Here is a 21,455-nt window from a genome sequence, read left to right as displayed (position 1 = left end):
ACTCCCAGAGGTCGGTTAAATTTTGTCCAAAAGTTATCCGAAGTTATCCGAATCACGCGCTGGTTAGGATAACTTAATTTTTATACAATCGGTTTTCGGATAACTTGACCCAACCAGGGAGATAACCAAAAGATAACCGCTGGTTAGGACTTATCCACGTTTATACAATTGGCCGCTGGTTTCCACAAGAAGACTCGAATCAAATCTGGGATCAGTCTCTTTTGTTTCTTATTTTCTATTTTTTTCTACAATTATGATATCAAACATTGAAATATATATACATGTGATTGTGATACAGGTAAATGTAAGCATAATAATATTAATCATTTTCAGTTTCAAGAAATAAATTTTTTACCACAAAACATGACCAAGTCCCTTTAAGAGCATTTTGGCAATTGCACTCATTTCTGTACGCATACATAAAAACCAAGCATTAAGTTAAACTACAAAATGATTTAATCAAAGGTGTTCGTCACATTGCCTGCATGGATACAGTAATACATTTATTTTTTATTATCAATATTTTTTTTTTTTTTTGTCAAAATAGTGAATATATGTCATTTAAAAATATATTCCACAATTATCCATGAAAGAAAATTAGTATAATATATAAATAAATATAATGTTACTTAATATATATACATAAATATAATGTTACTTAATAAATATACATGTGTAAATGTGTAACACTGCGTATTGGTAAACAGCTCTTTTTTATAAATAAACTATTTTGCACTTCTTACCTGTGAAACGTTTTTGCGATCAGATCGCTGTCAAGGAAACAAGTCAATCCTGTAGTACATATTAAGCCACTTTCCGTTGTCTCATGCAATTTCATATTCGGCTTTGATGTGTAATTCCAGAATCAGTCTGACCCGAAATAAGCACGCTGAAGTCACTCAAAGCGGCATTTAATGTCAAAGACTTCTCTGTGTTAAACACTTTCGGTCCAAATATTACAGCTGTTGACACTTGTACGCGAAACGTCTCGCGGAGCTCATGAACCAATGAAATGAGCCGTTATAAAACCTTACTCTGAAACCGGAGGTCCAGGGTGGTAAAAAATCTAGGAAAACAGAAAAATGGGAATAAAGTAAAAAAAAAATCGTATGATAGGCAAATTTCTTCGCGGGCTAAGGTGGAGTGTTCGGAAGATAGATATCATATCCTTAAATTCCGATGGCTGTTAATTTGCAGAAGTTCTTTTGAACTGAGTAATAAGATGATTAGGTGACCCGGGTAGAGAAACGTTCAATACCATGTTAATATAATATACAGTACAAAGTGCATATTTAAAAAAAAAATTACATATTCGGTATTATAATTTTTAGTGGGGAATTATAAGATTTATTTGATTTTTTAAAAAAATGTTTGAGTTTGAAAATCCGGTGCCAGTGGCAACTAATGCTTAATTCAGCATTCTTTAAACGTGTAAAATGTTTCTCATATATTAATCTTGCACAATCGTACTAGTTCTGTCAATGATCACCGGCACGCACTGACATTTGTGCACGAGTTAAGATATACTATGAGTAGTGAAGGTGCTTAAAAATTTAATAAACCCATCGAAAACCATAAATCTTGGCATGTCGTTGTTTGTTGCACTTAATATCAACTGGGATGTTTTCGATAATAGTCCGATCGTGGCACATTTCTTTACAACCATTATAAATCCTGAAACATATTATGAACGCGTGTGCTGTTAGAAAATTAAGCAACGAACGGTTAAGCAAGGGTCAGGATATAAATGTCAGACATACGTCATACCTCTTCGACTGCGTTCTCTATTAATAACAATGCAACCTAGAAAATAAAACTAATAATTGAGGGAAATGTCCATAACCATTATTATGCTATCAAATCCTAATGTAACTGAATTAAAATGATATAATTGTTAGGATACTATACATATGATTGGATGAACGGTTTTGGAACAAAAATCGTATTTCCTTTGTATAACTTTTGTCATGACCATTCCACATTTTTGCTGTTTTATTAGAATGTATCAAATTGTTCTGGTATGCTGTTGAGATTTTCTATCCAAGCAGCTTGTTAGGTAATGTAACTAAGTAAGTGTTACTAAGACGACCAAGACAAATCCTTAAGGCAGGTATGTGTAGTTTTTCAGGCCGAACTTTGTTTTTAAAAATAATTATGCACGGAACAAATAAGTACGAATTAATATGTTCACGTATTATACGCTGAGATGTAAAATATCTTATAGAAACATTAACGATTCGATTATAGATATTATAACGCTTGTAACGGCATGTTACATCTAATCTACATCGATTAAACCGTGTACATGCTTATTACATTACCAGTTCATTATGGATTCTCTACTCGGGTAATTGATGACGGATTTTTTTCTCTTTTCAGAGAAATGGACAGGCTTCAGTATGTATTGGTTTTTCGTTCTTCTTAATATTAAATATATTTATTATATCGTTTCCCAGCTCCTGCATTTGTTTAAATCTAAAACGGTTATGATAATCAATGTTGCAATCTAGTTATCTTTTCTCCACATGTGTAAAGATGTATCTAGCATGTATGTTTGGGACTAAAACCGACAACCTTTCTTGTCTGTGCATATGTAGGCGATCATCTCACTCTTCTTGTCTCTCATGACTACATTTTATCATAAGGCTAGTGTTTTACTTGAAAATATATTTTACCGTAGTTCATCTATGTTAAATGTTTTATGTACATGTAAGCTTTATTGTCAAACGGAGGAAAAATGATGTTGTTATTTAGCGCTTGTTTGTAAAAAACCTACAAGCGAAACCGATATTATTAATTCGTCGTTTGTTTCAAATACACTTGAACACAAACATACAACTGTAGTAATCGCAGGTATGTATATTTACACATAGAGATGTTTGTAGTTTCAAATATGATATTTGTTTTTGTAAAGATATAATCAACATAGGTTTGAATGATATAGGATAATATAGGTGATATCTATGCCTCTGTTCAGTATGCTTCAATCATCGCGTAATGCTTACGAGACTCATTGTTTAATCGTTTCAGTGCGAAAAAAACAAATAAAGAGTAACACTAAAATGAAAATATAAACTCAATTCCACGAACAAGAAACGTAGAAAAGGTACGAACAAGACTTTTCAAAATAAAAAGTACATCTAAGAATCTGAGAATGCATCATGTTAAACAGTCTTGATACTTGTTTTACCTATAGAGTTTGAGCTAAACTTTAAGTACATAAAAAATTCTAAATTTAAAATTTCGAAAAAGTGTGACAGGTTTAAAGTATGATTGTCTTTGTAACTAGCCCAGTTATCAAGGATCATTAATTTTAGTTAAAATAAATCTTAAAAGTGACGGTGCCTACTTTAGCAGACATCAACAGCCGTGATCAGGTCAAGTCAGTAGCAATCAATATTAGAAAAAAGATAGTCGTCCGATAGGGACTCATCACATTCATTTTAGTGCAAAGACAGCTAACGAAAATGTGCAAATGGTTTAAAAGTTATACCAAAGCGTTCGTCAACAGTCATGATATAAATGCCTTACATACGTGATATATTTCCGACTGCCTTTTCTTTATACACCAATACAAGCTATATTATAATACTCATGAACCAATTGTAATGAACATAATCCTAGAAAGACATGAAATAAAACTGCTTAAATTAACAACGATAACAATGATAACGACCAAAGAAAACTAACATTTATAATACAATTTGCCAAGAAGCCGATTTCTTAAAATAAAAAAGTACAAAAAATGCCTTTTCAACAGTATTATCTTGATCAGAATGGTTTTCCTTTAATTATTGTAATTCAGTTTTGCTACACATTAGTTGTGTGATTAGAAATATCACCAGGCCTTTACCGGATCATTTCGTGTTAGCGTACAATTATATCCGAATTCATTTATCACAATCCAGTTGTCTTGCATGATTACTGATTATGTTTTATTTAATCTCTTTGCAGGTCGGCGAAAGATACAGCTATAAGGTGAGCTTTGTTTTCGCTTCAAATTGAGAACGTTGAATATATCTTTACTTGATTTATTAAAAATGTGTTCAATGAAAATGGAACGAGTATAATCAAATTAGGAAAACTTTCTAAATGCAAGACACACAATACATGGTATCTTTTTTTTTTGAACATATACATAGATTTTAAGTGTGTGTTTATCGTGATGATAACTGCAATAAATTATTTTAAATTTACCTTTCAAATAACCCAGTTATTATATACATTACTTGCGCCTCGTGAAATCCGAATCTGCAAAAATCCACTCGTGTCGAATACAACCTCCCGGATCAAAACGCAGTACCCTATTGTATTAAGAAAGGGAACATGTAAAAATGTATACGTTTTTAACAATCATGGTAACCCTTATCGAGTATTTGAAAATAAGTTCAGTAAAAAAATATAATTCATATTGAATAAACAATCTAAATGAATTACTACAAACACAAATAATAAACAAAACATAATCGGTACGAAACAATATTATGTATTCATACTAACTTGTGCTTTACCTTGTTTCTGGTATATCCACGTGGTAATAACTATATATATCGCTCCGCATGTTTGTAAATATCGTTTTAGAAACACTATTTGCTTATTTGGCAATAGTCCAGCAATTCATTCTTTGATATCTTATTTCTTATGATAAAGATTAACTGGACTAAAAAACAACAACATATGTTCGGTTAGAGATAGTTAGACATAGTTGTACGTATTTTCACGCGTTCATAAACATTAGTCCAAACATGAGTTTGTAGTTAGGCTATGAACTTGAACTTGGTGATAATCAATTTTAAAAGATATTGGGAGCATATTTGTTTTTTTAAATGTCTTACCATTTGTAAGGAACTGCTGTTTTGTTAAATATGTACAGCATTTCTGGAAGCCTATATAACTTTCTACGTCTCGGTTAAAAGCGGAAAGTATACAATAATTTAAAGCAGTAAAACATTTGTTTATTTCAGCATCGGTAATATATTTTCAATTTATTAGTCTCTCAACTTAGGCCTGTCCTATTCATAGTGACATTGACCGTGACATGTACAAGTTATTTAGGATCAGATGTACGTCTTCCGACATAAAAAGTTCTGATGCCAGAAAATTCAATTAACCAATATACCGGCGTTAAAAATTGTTTTTTCTCTCAAATGACAATCATTTTATGTTTAATACATCGTTAAATAGTTCATGTGTAAAGTTTGACATTAAAACATCAATGAAAACGGTATGATATGATCGCCAAGTTGTGATACAATAACATATAATAAGACGAGATATATCAAACCTGCGCGTCTTTCCCAGTCCCTTCATTCATTGTTGAATTCATGCTCGTGTTAATTAGGGTTTATGCTTAAACTGTTGGCTACTGAGGGTTTTTTTTCTGTATTTGTTTCACATAAATATTGTTTCTATGCGATTAAATATAATAAAAATGAAAATATAATAAAACTACAAACTGAATTAAATTGAATAATCTAAAAAATAATCGCATACGGAACTCAAAATAAGTAAACAAAAAAAGCTTTTTCCAAATCTTACTTTCCACTAAGTTTGCATTGTAAGAGAAAGATGCTGACAAAGGTTACAGCCGAACTTTCAACTTAAATTCATATCAGAATAACGAAATGCCTATTTCCGAATTTTTCAAAACGTTTGAATTGTTCCATGTTTTTCAGTTTCGCAAGTTGAGCTCAGTTAAATATAGGGTCGAATACTACTCAAAGACTTTCAGTAATGAATGAAAACTGTACGTCGTCTGCAGATCATCTTAAAAGTGAAGGTGCCTTAATATTTATCAGACATCTAAAACTATGATCATGTTATGTCGCTTTTAGTGTCAACCAATACTAATATAATTTGCTTTTGAATTTTCCCTTTTGACCTTCAATATGATTAGAACTGACATCAAACATATTACACACGCTTGAAAATAGCATTACCGATACATATTTTGTTTAATGCCTTTAATCTGCAGGTGAAATTGCTACAAAAGTGTATTGAGGGTTTAAACTAGTTTATATGGCCATAAATTCACACCTGTTCCAAAGTCTTGAATTAGTTATACGAATTGTTAATAATATGCATATGAAAAACTACAGAAAATGTAGTCTCAATGAAGACCGAATACAAACATATACTGCAAACAAATGAATCAAGCCGTACTGAAAGTACTATTGCAAAGTACGATAAAGTCATTCAAAAATACAAATCTGACTAGAACACCTTAGCAAATTCAAAGTAGAAACATTTGTCTTCATTGCCTTTTTATAAAAGTCCAGGAGAAAGAATAAAATGAAAAAGCCATTCCAGTTATATATTCGGTGTTGCGAAAGGGTAAAATATATATTTATTTCGACAAAATTGAATTATCATTTTATGAAAGACATAAAAAAAACGCGTGAACAGCTTATTTCATAAGTTACGCAATTCTTTTTGTCCGTGTTCATGTATCACACCAGTTCATCATGTACAATCCGCATGTTCACCCAATATTTATTTTCGCTTTCAGAGATTTTGAAGAAGAGAAACGGTATGTATATATTTTGTAATTTTAAAATAAAATCGTAAAATATATATTTACCGCTTTCATGTACATTTTACACATTTAAACGGTTATGATCATCGAGCGAAAACATGTTGTTGCAATCTTGGATTTTCAGTTTATTTACATATGTCTTTAGTTTTGATTATAATATACTTGGGCATAACATATAATCATAGTTTGCTGAACATGTGCATATATATGTATTTTAGTTGCAAATACAGTATTTGTGTACATACAATATGAACAAAGATTTAGATAATATGTATATAGTATTATATACATATTATCTAAATACGTCTGCCCTTTCAGTTTTAATTAGATGCAATGCCATGAAATAAAATAAGCATAACAATATATTGCTAATATGTTATCAATTAATTAAAATCTAAACAATATAGAACAGGAGCATAATATGTTATGAAAATGACTTTTCAAAACAAAATGTGCATTAAAGATTGCACCATGTTAAAAGGTTTCGGCCCCTGTTATAACTAGAAGGTGCCTGTTTAAACATACATAATAAATAAAGATCAAGTGCGGTGATTGACAATCAGCATTTTAAAAAGATATTTATCCGATAGGGACACTTTATCATTTTTATTTTAGAACAAAATCAGCTAACGAAAGTTTGCGAGTGAAAATATCACAGCGTTCGTCAACAGTCAAGAAATAAATGTCAGAAATACGTCATATAACTCCCTTTGTGCCCTGCCTTTGTTTCGTTTACTTATACGGGCTCTAAACCGAGCAAAGCTCGGCAGAGTCCTATTACGGCTACATGTACGTACATAACCTAGCACTACTTTCTTTCAAAAGTGCAACCACTATGAGCCTGAAAAAAAGACGTAAAGGTGATGGAATCAGTATTTTTCTGTTCATAAAATGTATTGAGCGCGTGGATGCCAGACACCAAAATTTCATCAGAGCGTGACGACACTGCGTTCGGTAGTTTTCGTCATAGCCAAATTCGGCCATTACCGTCAGTATGTTAATATAATCTACGAGATGCCAAATAGCGCCCCAGTAGTTATCAAAATAGTTCAAAGTAAGCTTATAAACAATTACTATGAATACTTTTGGTAAATACACAAAGACAAATCATATCATAACATATTTCTATAGATTGTCGGAGATATATATTTTGTTTTCACTTGTTCATTAAATATGTTCATACGCATTGTTTACCATTCTAAACGAAGGTCACTATTCTGACAGTTCATTCTTGAGTAGTTGTCATTATGGATTTTACAAAACTATTTAAATGTTTGACAATTGTTGATCGGATAGAAATTGCCAATAATGTATTCCTGTTGGACTACCGATTCAATTTCGACCATGGATTACACCGGTACACGTAGCAGAGCTTGTCACGTACATGTAACAGGTATGATTATTCTGTAATTTGACAGTAAATCATAAAAGGAAAGTATCAATTTCATTAATTTATGACATGCAGTTGACCAGTTCAGAAAACGCCATGGCTGAGTGAGATATTGTCACTAAAAAGAAGGATGGGGTATGTGTGAGCCACAACCATGGCTGAGTGAGAGGTTTTGACTGAGATCAAATGATGGGAACACCTGACATTTATTAGCACGCTAGTTGAGAGATTGAAACTAAAAATATGTACAGGAAATGTGTGACAGGTGAACTCTTCTGCCATGCAACACCACTTTTGTGTGACTGATGTTATTAAATTATGAAGTTGGTTGGGGAGGGTGCGGGAGGGGTATCCCCCTCCTGCCAAGCGAAACAATGGCGGAGCGCACGATTATGATGAAAAGATAAATGGACGGTTGCGGTCCAACACCATGGCTTTGTGAGCTATTGTGACGGTAAAGATGAGTGGTTTGGCTTTGATTTGTGTGAAAGATTATAAATAAATAGTGCGGAGTGACTCCTCGTGCTAGGCAACACTCATGGGAGATGAGAGATTGTGACTGAATATGTTGAGAGGGAGGCTGACACCATAAGAGTGCGAGATTTTGATTGAAATGCAAATCGGCAGTTGCGGGTTGATGGTTTTGCTGTGGGCCACAGATTGTGTGAAATTGTGCAACTAAATAGTCAGTCCAGGGTGTGGAGAAAGCGAACCATCCCGCCAAACACCACCATGACTGAGTGAGAGTTGCCGTACCCTTTTCATGAAACAACATGGCTTTGTGAGAGAATCATCAATGTTACTAAAATACACTTACTTTACAGGTGCACCTGTATGTTATTAAGATGTGCATCTCTTTATCCATACGTTCTGTTTAAATATATTTTAAAACTTTAAAATGGAGGTGCACGTCTTTTGTAAATACAACTGCACCTCTATATTCAAAATTGAGGTACACACCTTTAATATACAACTGCACCTCTATATTTAGACATTTAAGTGGGGCATGAATACATTATCAAATGACTACGCCGCTATTTAATGAATGAACATTTGAAAGGTCAAATGTGTTAGCAAAACAAATGCAGATACTTTTGGATTTTAAACATTCTTCTTAGTTTAAGACTGTGTTTCATAGTAAATTAATATTCAGTCATCTTACTGTCAGGGCTTACTTACCGGCTCTTGGCAAGGATTTCAGAGAAAGGAATATCCTCTCCAAGTAAGAAAGAATTCTAAGTATGTATGGTTTCAACGCTTTCAAAATGCATCTGGGTAATCAATTATTTGAGGTTTACCTTTGAGTTGTTAAAAACTGATTGCAAAATGTTCAAAAGACTATATATTTAATAATTTTGTCATGTAAATCTTTGAATAAATTAATTTTAAAAAATCTGCATATTTATCACATTATGGCTACATAAACAGTTGTGTATGCCTCAAATGAATGTTTACAGGCATTTTTCATACTTTAACAGTAGAAGCAGATACTTTTATTCTGTGTCAAACACTGATTTTGTCTCTTGCTTGTAGATTATGATGTGCCAAATATTATCCAGGATACGAGAGTGGCATCAGGGATTGATCTCATCAGTACCGTATTCACCAGTAACGTTTTATCCAGGATATCAGAGTGGCATCAGGGATTGGTTTCTTTAGTACCGTATTCACAGTAACGTTTTATCCAGGATATCCGAGTTGCATCAGGGATTGATCACTTCAGTACTGTATTCAGCAGTAACGTTTTATCCAGGATACCAAAGTTGGCATATGGGACCGATCACTTAAGTACCCTTGTTTACCTGAGTGCATATTGGACCTTGGATTGATGACTTCAGTACTGTAGTCATCAAGAAGATTTAAACTAAGAGAAAAGAATATTGCATATGCATCTCAAAGTGTTCTCTAAAGAGCTTCATAAACTGTAACGAATATCTTTTAAATTTTGATTTACAAGTAAGAGTGGTTAAATTTTATGAAAAAAACTTCATTTAAAAACTAGTGTTTTTTAAAGTGTTTGTAGAACATCTTTATTTCCTTTACAAATCTTTCTTATCATATTTTAAATCATTGAAATTGTTTTAAACATCTTGCAGAAACGTTATTTTTCAGTATTGTAGAATTACTATTTCATGTTTTCTTATGACATATCTTCGTCAGCTAAAAACCAGGTCCTGATTCCATTACATTTCCAATTGTCATAGATATATGATAAATTTGTATACTAGCACAAGAAAACAGGTTATTGGATGTTTATTTTTGAGGCGTATATAGAAATTTAAAAGCGCTCCATATAATGCTGGAACTAACTGTGTTAGCCAAGGCACAGATTCAGCCCTGGGCTTTTTGGCTGAAGCCCCCCCCCCCCCTACAGCTGGGCTCAAAGATATGCTTAGGAAAGGGCTGGTCTTCTTTTCTTTATTTGTTGACAAACGCAGGGCTGATGGGTCCATTTTCTTGCAGAGTATTCCCTTGTCAATAGATCGATACTTCATTGTTTATTATAGTCATCTGGTCAGTAGGCCACTAATCCCTTGCCAGGTGAGGGGGCAATTAACTCTGTCTAGACTACCATGACATTGTTAAAATTAAAACTAAACCTTTTTTCTCATTTATTTTGAACATAGATAATATAATAACTGAATGATAATCTCAAACACATTATACATCAAAAACATATCTATTTTGTTTCATATTTTCAGAATATCAAAAACTAATCACGCACGCGCAAAAGCAAAAAAAACAAAACACACACACACACACGCGCACACACGCGCGCACACACGCACACGCATACACACACTGACACTTCCCCTTCACTTATTGGTGATTTTACTATATGTGGTTGTGTAAAAAAAAGGAATCTATACTATTTATATGCATTCTGGTTCTGTATACAATCGGTATCTTAATTATTTTAAAATTTATTATTATTATAATTTTAATACATTCCATTTGAGAGTGTGGTTATCATATCTATCGTTTTGCATTGCGATATCTCCTTCAATTTTTTGTCTGAGAGTTAAGTATTGTAAATAAATTTGATATGGATACCGAAAAATGCTATTTCTTTCGTTATAACGATATTTATCGATAGCTGTTTGATAAAGTCATTTAAGGCACTCCATAGTGGTTTAACTTTCTGACAGTCCCAAAATAAGTGATCTATTGTCTCGATTTGTACGCTTGAAAAATCACATAAGTTAGAATTTTTTATTCTACATTTATACAAATATGCATTTGTGGGTATTATTCTTAGTAAGAATTTATTTAGAAAACTTCGTAATGATGTATCATTCGAGCTTATATATATTGTATTATATATTTTTTTCCATCCAATATCTTCTATATTCGGGAATGTTAGTTGTCATTTAGTTTCTGATGATGGCTTGATTTTGTTTTTATTGTTGAGTCGAATATAGAAACTTATTTGTTTATTTCGATTCCTTTATTTTATCTGTAATTATTTGGGGTCTGTTTTGATTGATATTCTCGGATTAAATCTTCGTTTTCAAATGAATTGGGATACAATTAACTAGTGTCAAATATTTTAAGAAATCGTTTTTATTTATGTCGTATAAGCTTTTTATTTCTTCAAAACTGTAAAACTCATTTACCCGTATATGTGTTCGAAGAATTGAATGCCTTTTTGATACTATTCTTTAAAATACAGTGTGTGGCCATTTTGTTTTATCTCTTTGTTATTCCAAATTATTGTTTTACTTACATTTTTTTTCGACTTCTCTTCCTAAAATGTTGTTTTTATTTTTAACCAGGATTTTAGTACATCATTTAGGAAAGTTCCTTCTAGTGTTATATAATTTATAACTGTTTGATCAAAATCTGATTCTAGTAGTAGTTCATGACCGTAGCTTTTTAGTTTTCTATGAAAAAATACTTTCCAGTCTCCATTATTAAACGGGTCTATATATCTTTTTATCTATAATGCTTTAATTGAATTCAAAAATGATTCTATATCTGTAAGCTTAAGTCCACCGTGTTCATAGTCTTGGTGATAGATAATTATTTTTATTTTATCCGGTTTTCCATCCCACATAAAATCAAAAATGTATTTTATTATATCATCTATCATTTGTTTATTTGGATTAGCTAGTACAGTAAATGGATAAATGAGCTAAGGAAAAGCAAACGTTTTAATTACCGTAACTTTTCCCATCAGTGTCAGTTTTCTGTGTTGCCATTGTTTTAATACGTTTCTAAACTCTTGAATCTTTTTATCAATATTTCTTGTAATATTTGCATTTCTATCATTTTTAAATGTCATTCCTAAAGTGGTAGCATAATCGGATGTCCATACCAATTTTTTGGTGTTACAAAATTGTATATTTGTGTTTTTAAATGATCCCACTCTCATAATAATTAATTTATTGGTGTTCAGGTTTATGCTTGAGCATTTTGAGAACATTTCATGGGGTTTTACGAGTGTTTCAAAGGATTTTTTTCACCATTATTGAAAAATGTTGAATCATCGGCAAAAAAGGTTTGCTTTATAATTTTGTCATTAATTTTAATTCCTTTTATGTCGTCGCTTAGTGCAATATAGTTAGAAAGTGTTTGTAACCAAATTATAAACAATGTAGCCGACAATGGGCAGCCCTGTCGAACGCCTTTTTCGAGGCCAAATATATGTCAATTATTAATTATCAGATTCTGAATGTTGTTGTAGAATAGAGTTATCCATTTTAAAATATCTGGTCCAAACTTTAATGATTTTATTCATTCAATGATAAAACTGTGGTTTAAACTGTCAAAAGCTTTAGCAAAGTCGGCAAAAAATAAGAGTCATGTTTTTTTTGTTTTGTTGTAAATATTCTATGATTTCAAAAATTACCCTTACGTTTTCTCCTATATATCTACCCTTAACAAACCCAGATTGTTCATGACTTATAACTGATGGTATTGTTTATTCGACTGTTAATGGCTTAGTTGCTATTTTATAATCTATGTTAAGTAATGTAATGGGTCTCCAGTTAGTTAGTTCATCAAGGTTCTTATTTAGTTTCGATAAAAGTGTTATTAATCCCTGTTTGTGAAGTTGTGTTAAATGTCCTCTAGTAAATGAGTAGTTAAGTGATTTAATACGGTGTTGTTGTATGTCTTTCCAAAAGGTTTTATAAAATTCTGCAGTTAATCCATCAGACCTCGGGCTTTCATTGTTTTGCATATCTTTAAGGGCTAGTTCACATTCGTAGCTGGTCAAAAGGCCTTCACATGCATGTTTTTCATCTTCGTTAAGTGTTCTGTAAGGGTTTTCTAGAAAGGGCTGCATGTCTTATTTTTTAATTTGCTTATCTTTAGAGTATAATTTTGTGTAATATCGCACTTCCTCGTTTAAGATTTTTTCTATACCTGTTATTCTCTTGTTTTTAACCTTTTTGAGTATAATAACAGGTATGTATAAGAATACGATACATGCATTGCATACAAGTATTGCTGTGTAATCACCCTAACGAAACAGAACAAGATGCTTTTACGGCAAAATGTTTCTATACTGTTCGGTCAAACTGTGTACGCAGATAAGTTGAGGTAAAATGATTATGATTATGGTTATAATCGGTAGTTGATTAGCAACCAAGCTACGGTTATTATGTTAAGCGCTATTAAATGTCGCTTAAGAAATCTCTAGTCAAAGTATGCACGTATACACCGTAATGTATAATTGTATGAACATTGCAGAAGTAATGCGTTGTTGTCGGTGTCTGTGAAAGGTTCTAAAGGTCTATTGTATATGTTCCAAGTCATTTTAGCTTTCATAGTCTTGTCCATTCAAAATAGTATTCATTTGGGTAGTAAAGTCTTCCCTGATTGCCAATGTGTGGTAACACTCGCTTAATATATGTACTAGCTCTTCCTGAAAGGTTAAAATACACTTAGCATAATGTCTGTTTCGTAAAATCGAAGGTCTGCACCACAAATTTGCTATAATCCTTGCTGCGTGACGAAAACTACTTTTTCTTGAAACAGTTTACATAATAGCAGGTTGTACACATGGATGAAGAATACGAAATAACATAAAATCGCAATCATTGGAAGTACGGATATCCCAGCATAACTTGCATTTAAGTATAACAGCATTATTAACCATGCGTTTCCAAGATTGTTTATCTGGGGTGGCTCTTTATACGAAGAAGTAGCTATTTAGCACAAATTGCATGTTGTATTTGGTCAACAGCTTACATATATCTGGTATAAATCCTCGTTTGATTGAGTGGTTATCAAGAATGTAAGAAATATATTTTCTCACAAAAATTTGTTTGCTAATACATTTGTTTGGAAGCATTAACAACTTGTGTAAGAACATCAGTTTTCTTATTTCGACGTGGGTGTCTAACTTAGTTAATCCTAGAATAGATTCCGACATATCCGATCTGGTAGAGATAGGCAGTCCTTGTATATTTTTGGCTACGAAGTGTTGGAGACTGTTAATTGCTAAGGTGTCAGCGTTAGTCATAGAGTTCCAGAGTTCGGAGCCGTAGAGAGCAATGGGAATTACAATTATTTTTGTAAAGACTTGTGGATACTAAGGGATTCACACCGAGAGGGTGGACACCCTGGCCCGCCATTGAAAAAAAAACATTTCTAGCCTTCTGTTAGCGTTCTGAAATGCGTGTACGTATTTTAAGACTGCCCTCTTGGAAAATGTGCCAACGTTTAAAGTAATTATACACAATAACCACCATGCATTGCAGCTTATATGGAGAAAACGAGATGAGAGAGATGTCGTCGGCAAATGTTGGGCTGCCGCAATTTACAGACATAAGCCGAGAGCCATGCTAACTTATTTCTAAGTCATGTAATAGGCTATCGAGATAAACGAGATAGTAAAATCTTGACAAGACTCCCCCTTGACGCACGCCGCGAACAACGTCGAAGGTATCTGACATTAGGTCTTGACAAACGCGTACGGTGCATTTGAGAGATTCATAAGAGGACTTGATGACCCTTAGTAGTTTAAATTGGGTCTAATAACACAGAGCTATTTATTTTGAAATACCCCGGGCCTCGTTTTATCTTCGACGTGTTTAAACTAATTGATACCAGTGAGTGGTCTGTTTTATAGCGGGCTTTATAGGGGTTTCTTTTAAAATGTTTATTAAATCATCAGAAACTAAGAAGTAGTAAAGTCTACAGTGGATGTGAGGTTTTGTGTTCGAGTGCCTAGTATATATTTTTTCGGGATGTTTAAGTCTCCATGCATCGCTTTAGGTTGAGGAGCTTAACATTTCCAATAATATTGCTCTGCATTTTTTATGAGTTCCAGTTTTGCCATTTTTCTTGTCTAAATTCTCGTTAAAAACTGTGTTAAAGTATCCCACTTTTATAAATGTTTTGTCGTTGTTGTTGAGAATATAATTTTCAAGCTGTAAGAAAAGCAGTGGATCACCTTTAATTGGCCCATATATGTTTATCAATGAAATTTCTGAGTCATGTATTGTTATGTCAACAATTAAAAGTCTACCTTCTATCAATTCTGTTAATTGTTTTATTTCAATTTTGTGTTTTGGGTTAAAAAGAAATGCAACACCCTCACTATTTGATTTGTTTCCGCTAAATATGCAATCAGCCCCCCATTCTGTTTTCCATTTTTGAATCAATTCCTTTTTACAGTGTACCTCTTAAAGCATACATATATCATAATAATTTAATTTAAGCCATTCAAACATGTGTTTCTATTTCTGATAATTGCCTAAACCGCGAACATTAAGTGTTGCTATTTTTGTATCCATATCAGTGTTTTTTTCCATTAGATCATTTGATATATTCTAAATTACTTTACAAACGATGCGTAACCATTATTAGCTATTTATATAAGAGATAAGGTGAAACAAATTTGATTTCTATTTAGGGTATTATGTGAACGTATGTTTATAATATTTTAAAAGGCAGTATGATATGGGCTCTCAAAAAAATCAAACTTAAAAGCGTGATGTAGTATTGTTAAAAATAGTGTGTGAACAATAGTGTTAAATTAATATCAAACTTAGTGCTGTGTTACTTTTTATAATGTATATACTTTTGTATGTATTTCTTTGCATGTTAATTATATCACAATTGTATTAGAAATCATAAAGTACGACTGATCTATGCTTACTGCATTGCGCAAATTGATTTTAGAATTAGTTGCATAGGTTTGTAGTAACACCTTATTTCTGGATTAAATGTTAAATTTTAATTTTCATTTAGTCTGTTCATATTTTGAATTCAAAAATGATAAATGAAGAAAAATATGTGGACTGTTAATTTGCCGCACGCAAAAATACATTGTATAATATTCAAGTAATTTCAATCATAAAGACAAATCCGTTATACATTTACAATAGTATGGCTTCTAATGCTCAACACACGAAAAAAAAACTAAACCTAGTACGTTCTGAACAATTAAGTGTATTTGCAGAGGATATAGTTTTAAACTGAATAAGCTAATAAATGAACTAATGCACGCATAATTATAGTACATTCTTGTTCTGATTGTGTTGTGAACTGTTTAACTGTTATATTGTGAATATATTACAAGTTTATAACATATATATATATATATATATATATATATATATATATATATATATATATATATATATATATATATATATATATATATATATATATATATATATATATATATATATATTAATATCAATAACTCATGTTTTGTTGAATTATCTGTGTACTTGTTTTCTAAATGTTATAAATGTATTGTTGTTGAATGTTTATTTGTAGTTTAAAGTCTCATGCTTTAAATAATTGAATATGTTCATACTTTCTGCATACATTTTTCATTTTACATATTCAATGATGAAATGGTGCTAACAACGTCAAATACATGGATTTTATATTCATTTCGAACTGCTGAGGGGGTCAAACCATTTTTTCTGGGTTATTTGCAGAACCTTACTGGTTGAGAAGCAGTTTCCGACAGTTTTTACAATTTTTTAATGAATTATTCATATCTGCTTAAATCCCTACTAAAATTGTTCACATTTTAGATAACTTCAGCTCAAGCTGCTATTGTCGATATATTTTTATATGTGTGACGTCACATATAGTGTATCTAATAGGGACACCAAAAGGGTACTTACATTGTTCTTAGAAGCTGGTGATGAGAAGCAGTTTCCGACAAATAGAATACACGGCGGATTTTAGGTGCATATTGTGTGGGTTTTTTATCTGTTTATTTAATACACCAGTTTAAAACCATAATAATAGAAATATTATTAAATTTTTCAGCATTAACCAAATATTTAAACCCTAAAATTTATGCTCCAGTCAATTTATTCTCGAAATCAGGCAGACACTGAATATCAATGATATTTTGATTTATTTCTGATAGGAACTTGTGTTTGTTTACATTTTAGTGAATGTGGATGTTGAACAGTGTTCACAAATATGTAAACTATAATTATCGTTTGTATTAATAAGTCAATTAAGGAAAACCTTGTAACTATTCGTAGATATGCAAATTAGGTTCACTCGCATGCGCATCCCTACGTTCACGTTTGTGTACAAAATGAAAAATAAACCTAAAACATTAAATAATACGTGTCTCGGTAAGAACTAATTGCAGTATTTTCTTTATGAAGATCTTAAGAAAGTACCCGAAAAGGCGATTTGTCGGAAACTGCTTTCCGTCAGAAACTGCTTCTCAACCAGTAAACATCTAAAATATACACAATGCTGTATTACATATTAAAATAGTAAAGTGCAGGTTGGTTGTCAGATTTACTGTGTTTGTAATTATGTGTCTTCTCAAACACAGACTTCTCTTTAATTTGCTTTTCATTGCCTTAACCTCACTTGTGATGCACCTATATGATCTAATTGGTCGTAGTCATAGTCATAGTATGTCCTAAAAAAATAGTTTTGCCTTTGACACTTGATTATTTAAGAAAAAATGTACTGCATTAGCAGTTTCTGTAGTTTATACACATACCTAGAGCCCGTCTAAGGAAGTGCCTTATTTCATATTACGAGATGCATTATAATGCTCATAAACCGAAAGGAATGTCCATAACCCAAGAAACACTTGAAATGAAACTTACTAAAATAACAACGATAACAAAGATAGCGACAGTTAAAGATCAACACTTTCGATGCTAATACATTAGCTTTACCGTACACTTTGCCCGGAATGAAGACTTATTAAGATAAAAAAGGAAAATTGCACAGGCCTATTCACCATATTTTAAATAAATGTTTATCTTAATTTCTGTTTTCCTTTAATTACTATTATTTACGTTGTTTGCACGTTGATCATGTGTTTGGAGATATTATCAGGCCGTAAACGGATCATTGCGTGTGTGTGTATGTGTACATTTATATTCGAATGTATCGATCACATTCCAGTCACCTTTGCATAATAACTAATGATTTATTTTATCTCTTTGCAGGTTGGCAGATGAGGAAGCTGAACGGTAAGCATTGTTTTCTTTAAATGCTGAATACACCGATCCTTGTTCATTTAAATTACGTCAATTGAAATAGATCGATTACAACCAAATAACGAACATTGTCTTAAATCAACCCCTAAAATAGGGCTTTTATTATATTATTTAAAAAACAACAACTCTTGACCATATATTTAAAGTATTTGATAATCGTGGTGAACACGTCTTTGGCTACGATTCACTTTATATGCTTATTTTTTCTTAATAAGTATATTATATTCACTCTGATATTTTTATTCATTATTTACAATGTTTTGATATGGAATATGTTAACACTGTATCCCTGACTGTTAACTACATCAATTGTTTGAATGTCAGCCGTTTAAAACGTGCTATGATGCGCATTTGCAATTTATCAATCGGTCATTAAATGCTGGAATGAACTAACATGCACACATTACATTTCACCAGGTAGTTTTTATCGTGATCATGTCATGTTCTTTGGGACACGCATTTATATAGCACCTTTCACGAGGACATCCGTTCAAACCCTTTGGAGCTAAAAAAAACGTCTCCTTATTGATGGTTTTGTCATGATGTCTTTTATGTGAGGAATGTAATGTCAGATAAAACCCAATATGTTTTTATGAAAAATTAAGTGATTGTTTGGCAAATAGATAACACTTGAAGCGATGTAACGCCAGGGCGGTACGTGCCATATACCTTCATAATTATGTTTTTAATCATGCATTCGTTATGTGCAGAAATTAAATTATGTTGTAACTGGAACAAGTGTTTCTTAACTTATCAAGTTTGAGTTAGGATTAAACAATATGTATGCCTATTTATAAATGGAAAATGTAAAAATGTAGACGTTTTAAAATAATTATTTAACCTCGATCGTGTAAATGAATATATGCGCACAATTCTAAAAGTATTAAAATTGTTGTTGTTCAAACAAGCTACATTAGCTACCTTAAAAATATTCATCACAAAAAAAATAAACGGTACAAAAACAGCGCATGCATATTAACCTTATCATCTGCTTTACCTTGTGTCCGGTATAGCTATCTTATTTTGTTTGTATTTCACATGTGTACTTTAAAAATATCACTCCAGATGTTTGTGAACCTTTTTATGAAAACACTTATTGCTAAAATGGTAACAATCAAGCATGTCATACTTTTATGTCTTACATCTAAAGATTAAATATTCTATTCAAGACAATGTTGATTTACAAGCGATTAGATGTATGTTCTCGCGCTCATCAAAACAAATAAAAAAGTATGAGTTTTAATTTGAGCTAAGAGCTAAAAAAAGGCGATGTGTGGTCTTAAAAGATAGTTGAAGTGTTTTTGAATTATAAAATTAGTTTTATTAAGTAAGGAAGTTAAAATAAACTCAAATATGTCTATACTTGCCAATGCGAATTTAAGATTGAAAGCTTTGTTTTCATAGTTTCATAATGAAAGAACAAGAGGAAAAATAAAATGAAAACATAATGAAACAATACAAATTATATACAATAGTTCTAGTATCTTTTAATATGTTAAAACAATATAAATCGAAAGTCTATCACATTGTCATTGTAAATCATGTTCTAATTGTGACACACTTTTTATTTGATAAATGACTTTTGCATATAGTATTCATTCCAATACCAGTTTATCTAAACATTATGTTTGGAAACGTACAATGATATCATGGCATCCCTTCCTAGAAACTACATCGGATAAACCATTTCAAATTCAACATTTTCAAAACGTGTAAACGGAGCCCGCATATAGCAATATTTTGACCTGAACAATGATCAATAGAATCACATCATCTGTTATACTCCAAAATGTTTAGCATAAGAGATTTAACAGTCGATTTCACCGGCAAATCACGGTAGGGTTAAATGTATTTACACGTAGTATAATCAAAATTTGAAACAAAAAAATGACTATATTGGATGCCTAAGGTTAAACCAGATTTATTTCCGCCAAAGCCCAACAAATCATTATCGGTTTATCCAAACCGTTACACACACGTGCGCAGTTTTTCATATAGATTACGTAATCCTTTTTTGTCTGTGTACATGTGACACACAGTTTAAACATGTACACTAAGCATGCTTAAGCAGTCATTGATTCCTTTCCACTTTCAGAGATCTAGAGGCTGCCAAACAGTATGTATTTGTTTTATTATTTTTTTAATAAATACGTTAAATATATTGTTACCGATTTCATCTATATTTAAATAAAATTTTAACGGTTAATATAATCGTACGAATACATGATGTTGCAATGTAGGTTGTTCTGTAGAAGTTATCTCAATCTTTACCCGTGGGTTGATATATATAACATACGATATGATGAGGGCGGAAAACATACAATCTTCCTTGTCTGTACACATGTAGGCCGTCAGCTCATCATGTCCGTTCCACTCGTCGAACATGACAGGGCTAGGCTTAAGGTTTCCTCAAATTAACGCTTATCCCTATCAATATCAGATGAAAATTCTGACTTGATACAATTCATAAAGTAAAAGCGTTATCTAGAAAATGTATTTGCACGGTATTCGTAAGTACTGAATGGTTTTACACTTTTTTCTAGATATTGGTCGCTTTAATGACTGTTCGAAATCTAATCGATTCGGTTAACACAATTATACACCAATCATGCCATTCAACACGGGTCATACTAAGTATTTGATATGTATGCATTTTGAAAACTTTTTTTACATGTATCAACAGAATGTTCACAAAATATTTATTCTTTGTGCACATGTATATCGTTACTGATCGATCACCTTCCAATCAACTTGTATGTTAATTGATGATGGTATATTATCCCTTTGCAGGCTGGAAGAAGAACAAAATAAAAGGTAAGCAACGCTTTTACTTTTTAGAACTATGAATGCATCCTAATGAAGTTACCAATATTGTTTTATTGAAAACCTATCAGCGTTATTAAAATGATGATTCCATCGGCATACTCCACTTATACCTTTTATGTTTGTGTTTCAAAATATAAATACTGTTTAAACCGAACAGTGGAATACGCAGGCAATTTGTCATGTATTCAATACCCTGATGCAGCATTTTAAATTAATAGACGTTTGAACAACTAGTTCATACGAATAC

The 21,455-nt window shown here is 31.9% G+C and overlaps 1 protein-coding gene across 2 annotated transcripts in view; it reads left to right on the top strand.

The window, feature by feature from the left end:
• Positions 1-21,455, top strand: part of LOC128244671 (ezrin-like) — a 230,160-nt gene that overhangs the window by 121,374 nt on the left and 87,331 nt on the right. For both annotated transcript variants that reach the window (XM_052962702.1, XM_052962701.1), the window contains exons 10-15: positions 2,380-2,397; positions 3,955-3,978; positions 6,509-6,529; positions 18,332-18,355; positions 20,478-20,498; positions 21,173-21,196. In XM_052962702.1, the coding sequence (XP_052818662.1) occupies positions 2,380-2,397; positions 3,955-3,978; positions 6,509-6,529; positions 18,332-18,355; positions 20,478-20,498; positions 21,173-21,196 (132 nt within the window). The remainder of the gene's footprint in view (positions 1-2,379; positions 2,398-3,954; positions 3,979-6,508; positions 6,530-18,331; positions 18,356-20,477; positions 20,499-21,172; positions 21,197-21,455) is intronic.

Source organism: Mya arenaria, chromosome 8, assembly GCF_026914265.1.
Source record: "Mya arenaria isolate MELC-2E11 chromosome 8, ASM2691426v1".
NCBI classification, from domain to species: domain Eukaryota; kingdom Metazoa; phylum Mollusca; class Bivalvia; order Myida; family Myidae; genus Mya; species Mya arenaria.
Note: the sequence above shows the minus strand (reverse complement) of the source record. Positions and strands in the feature narration are given on the sequence as shown.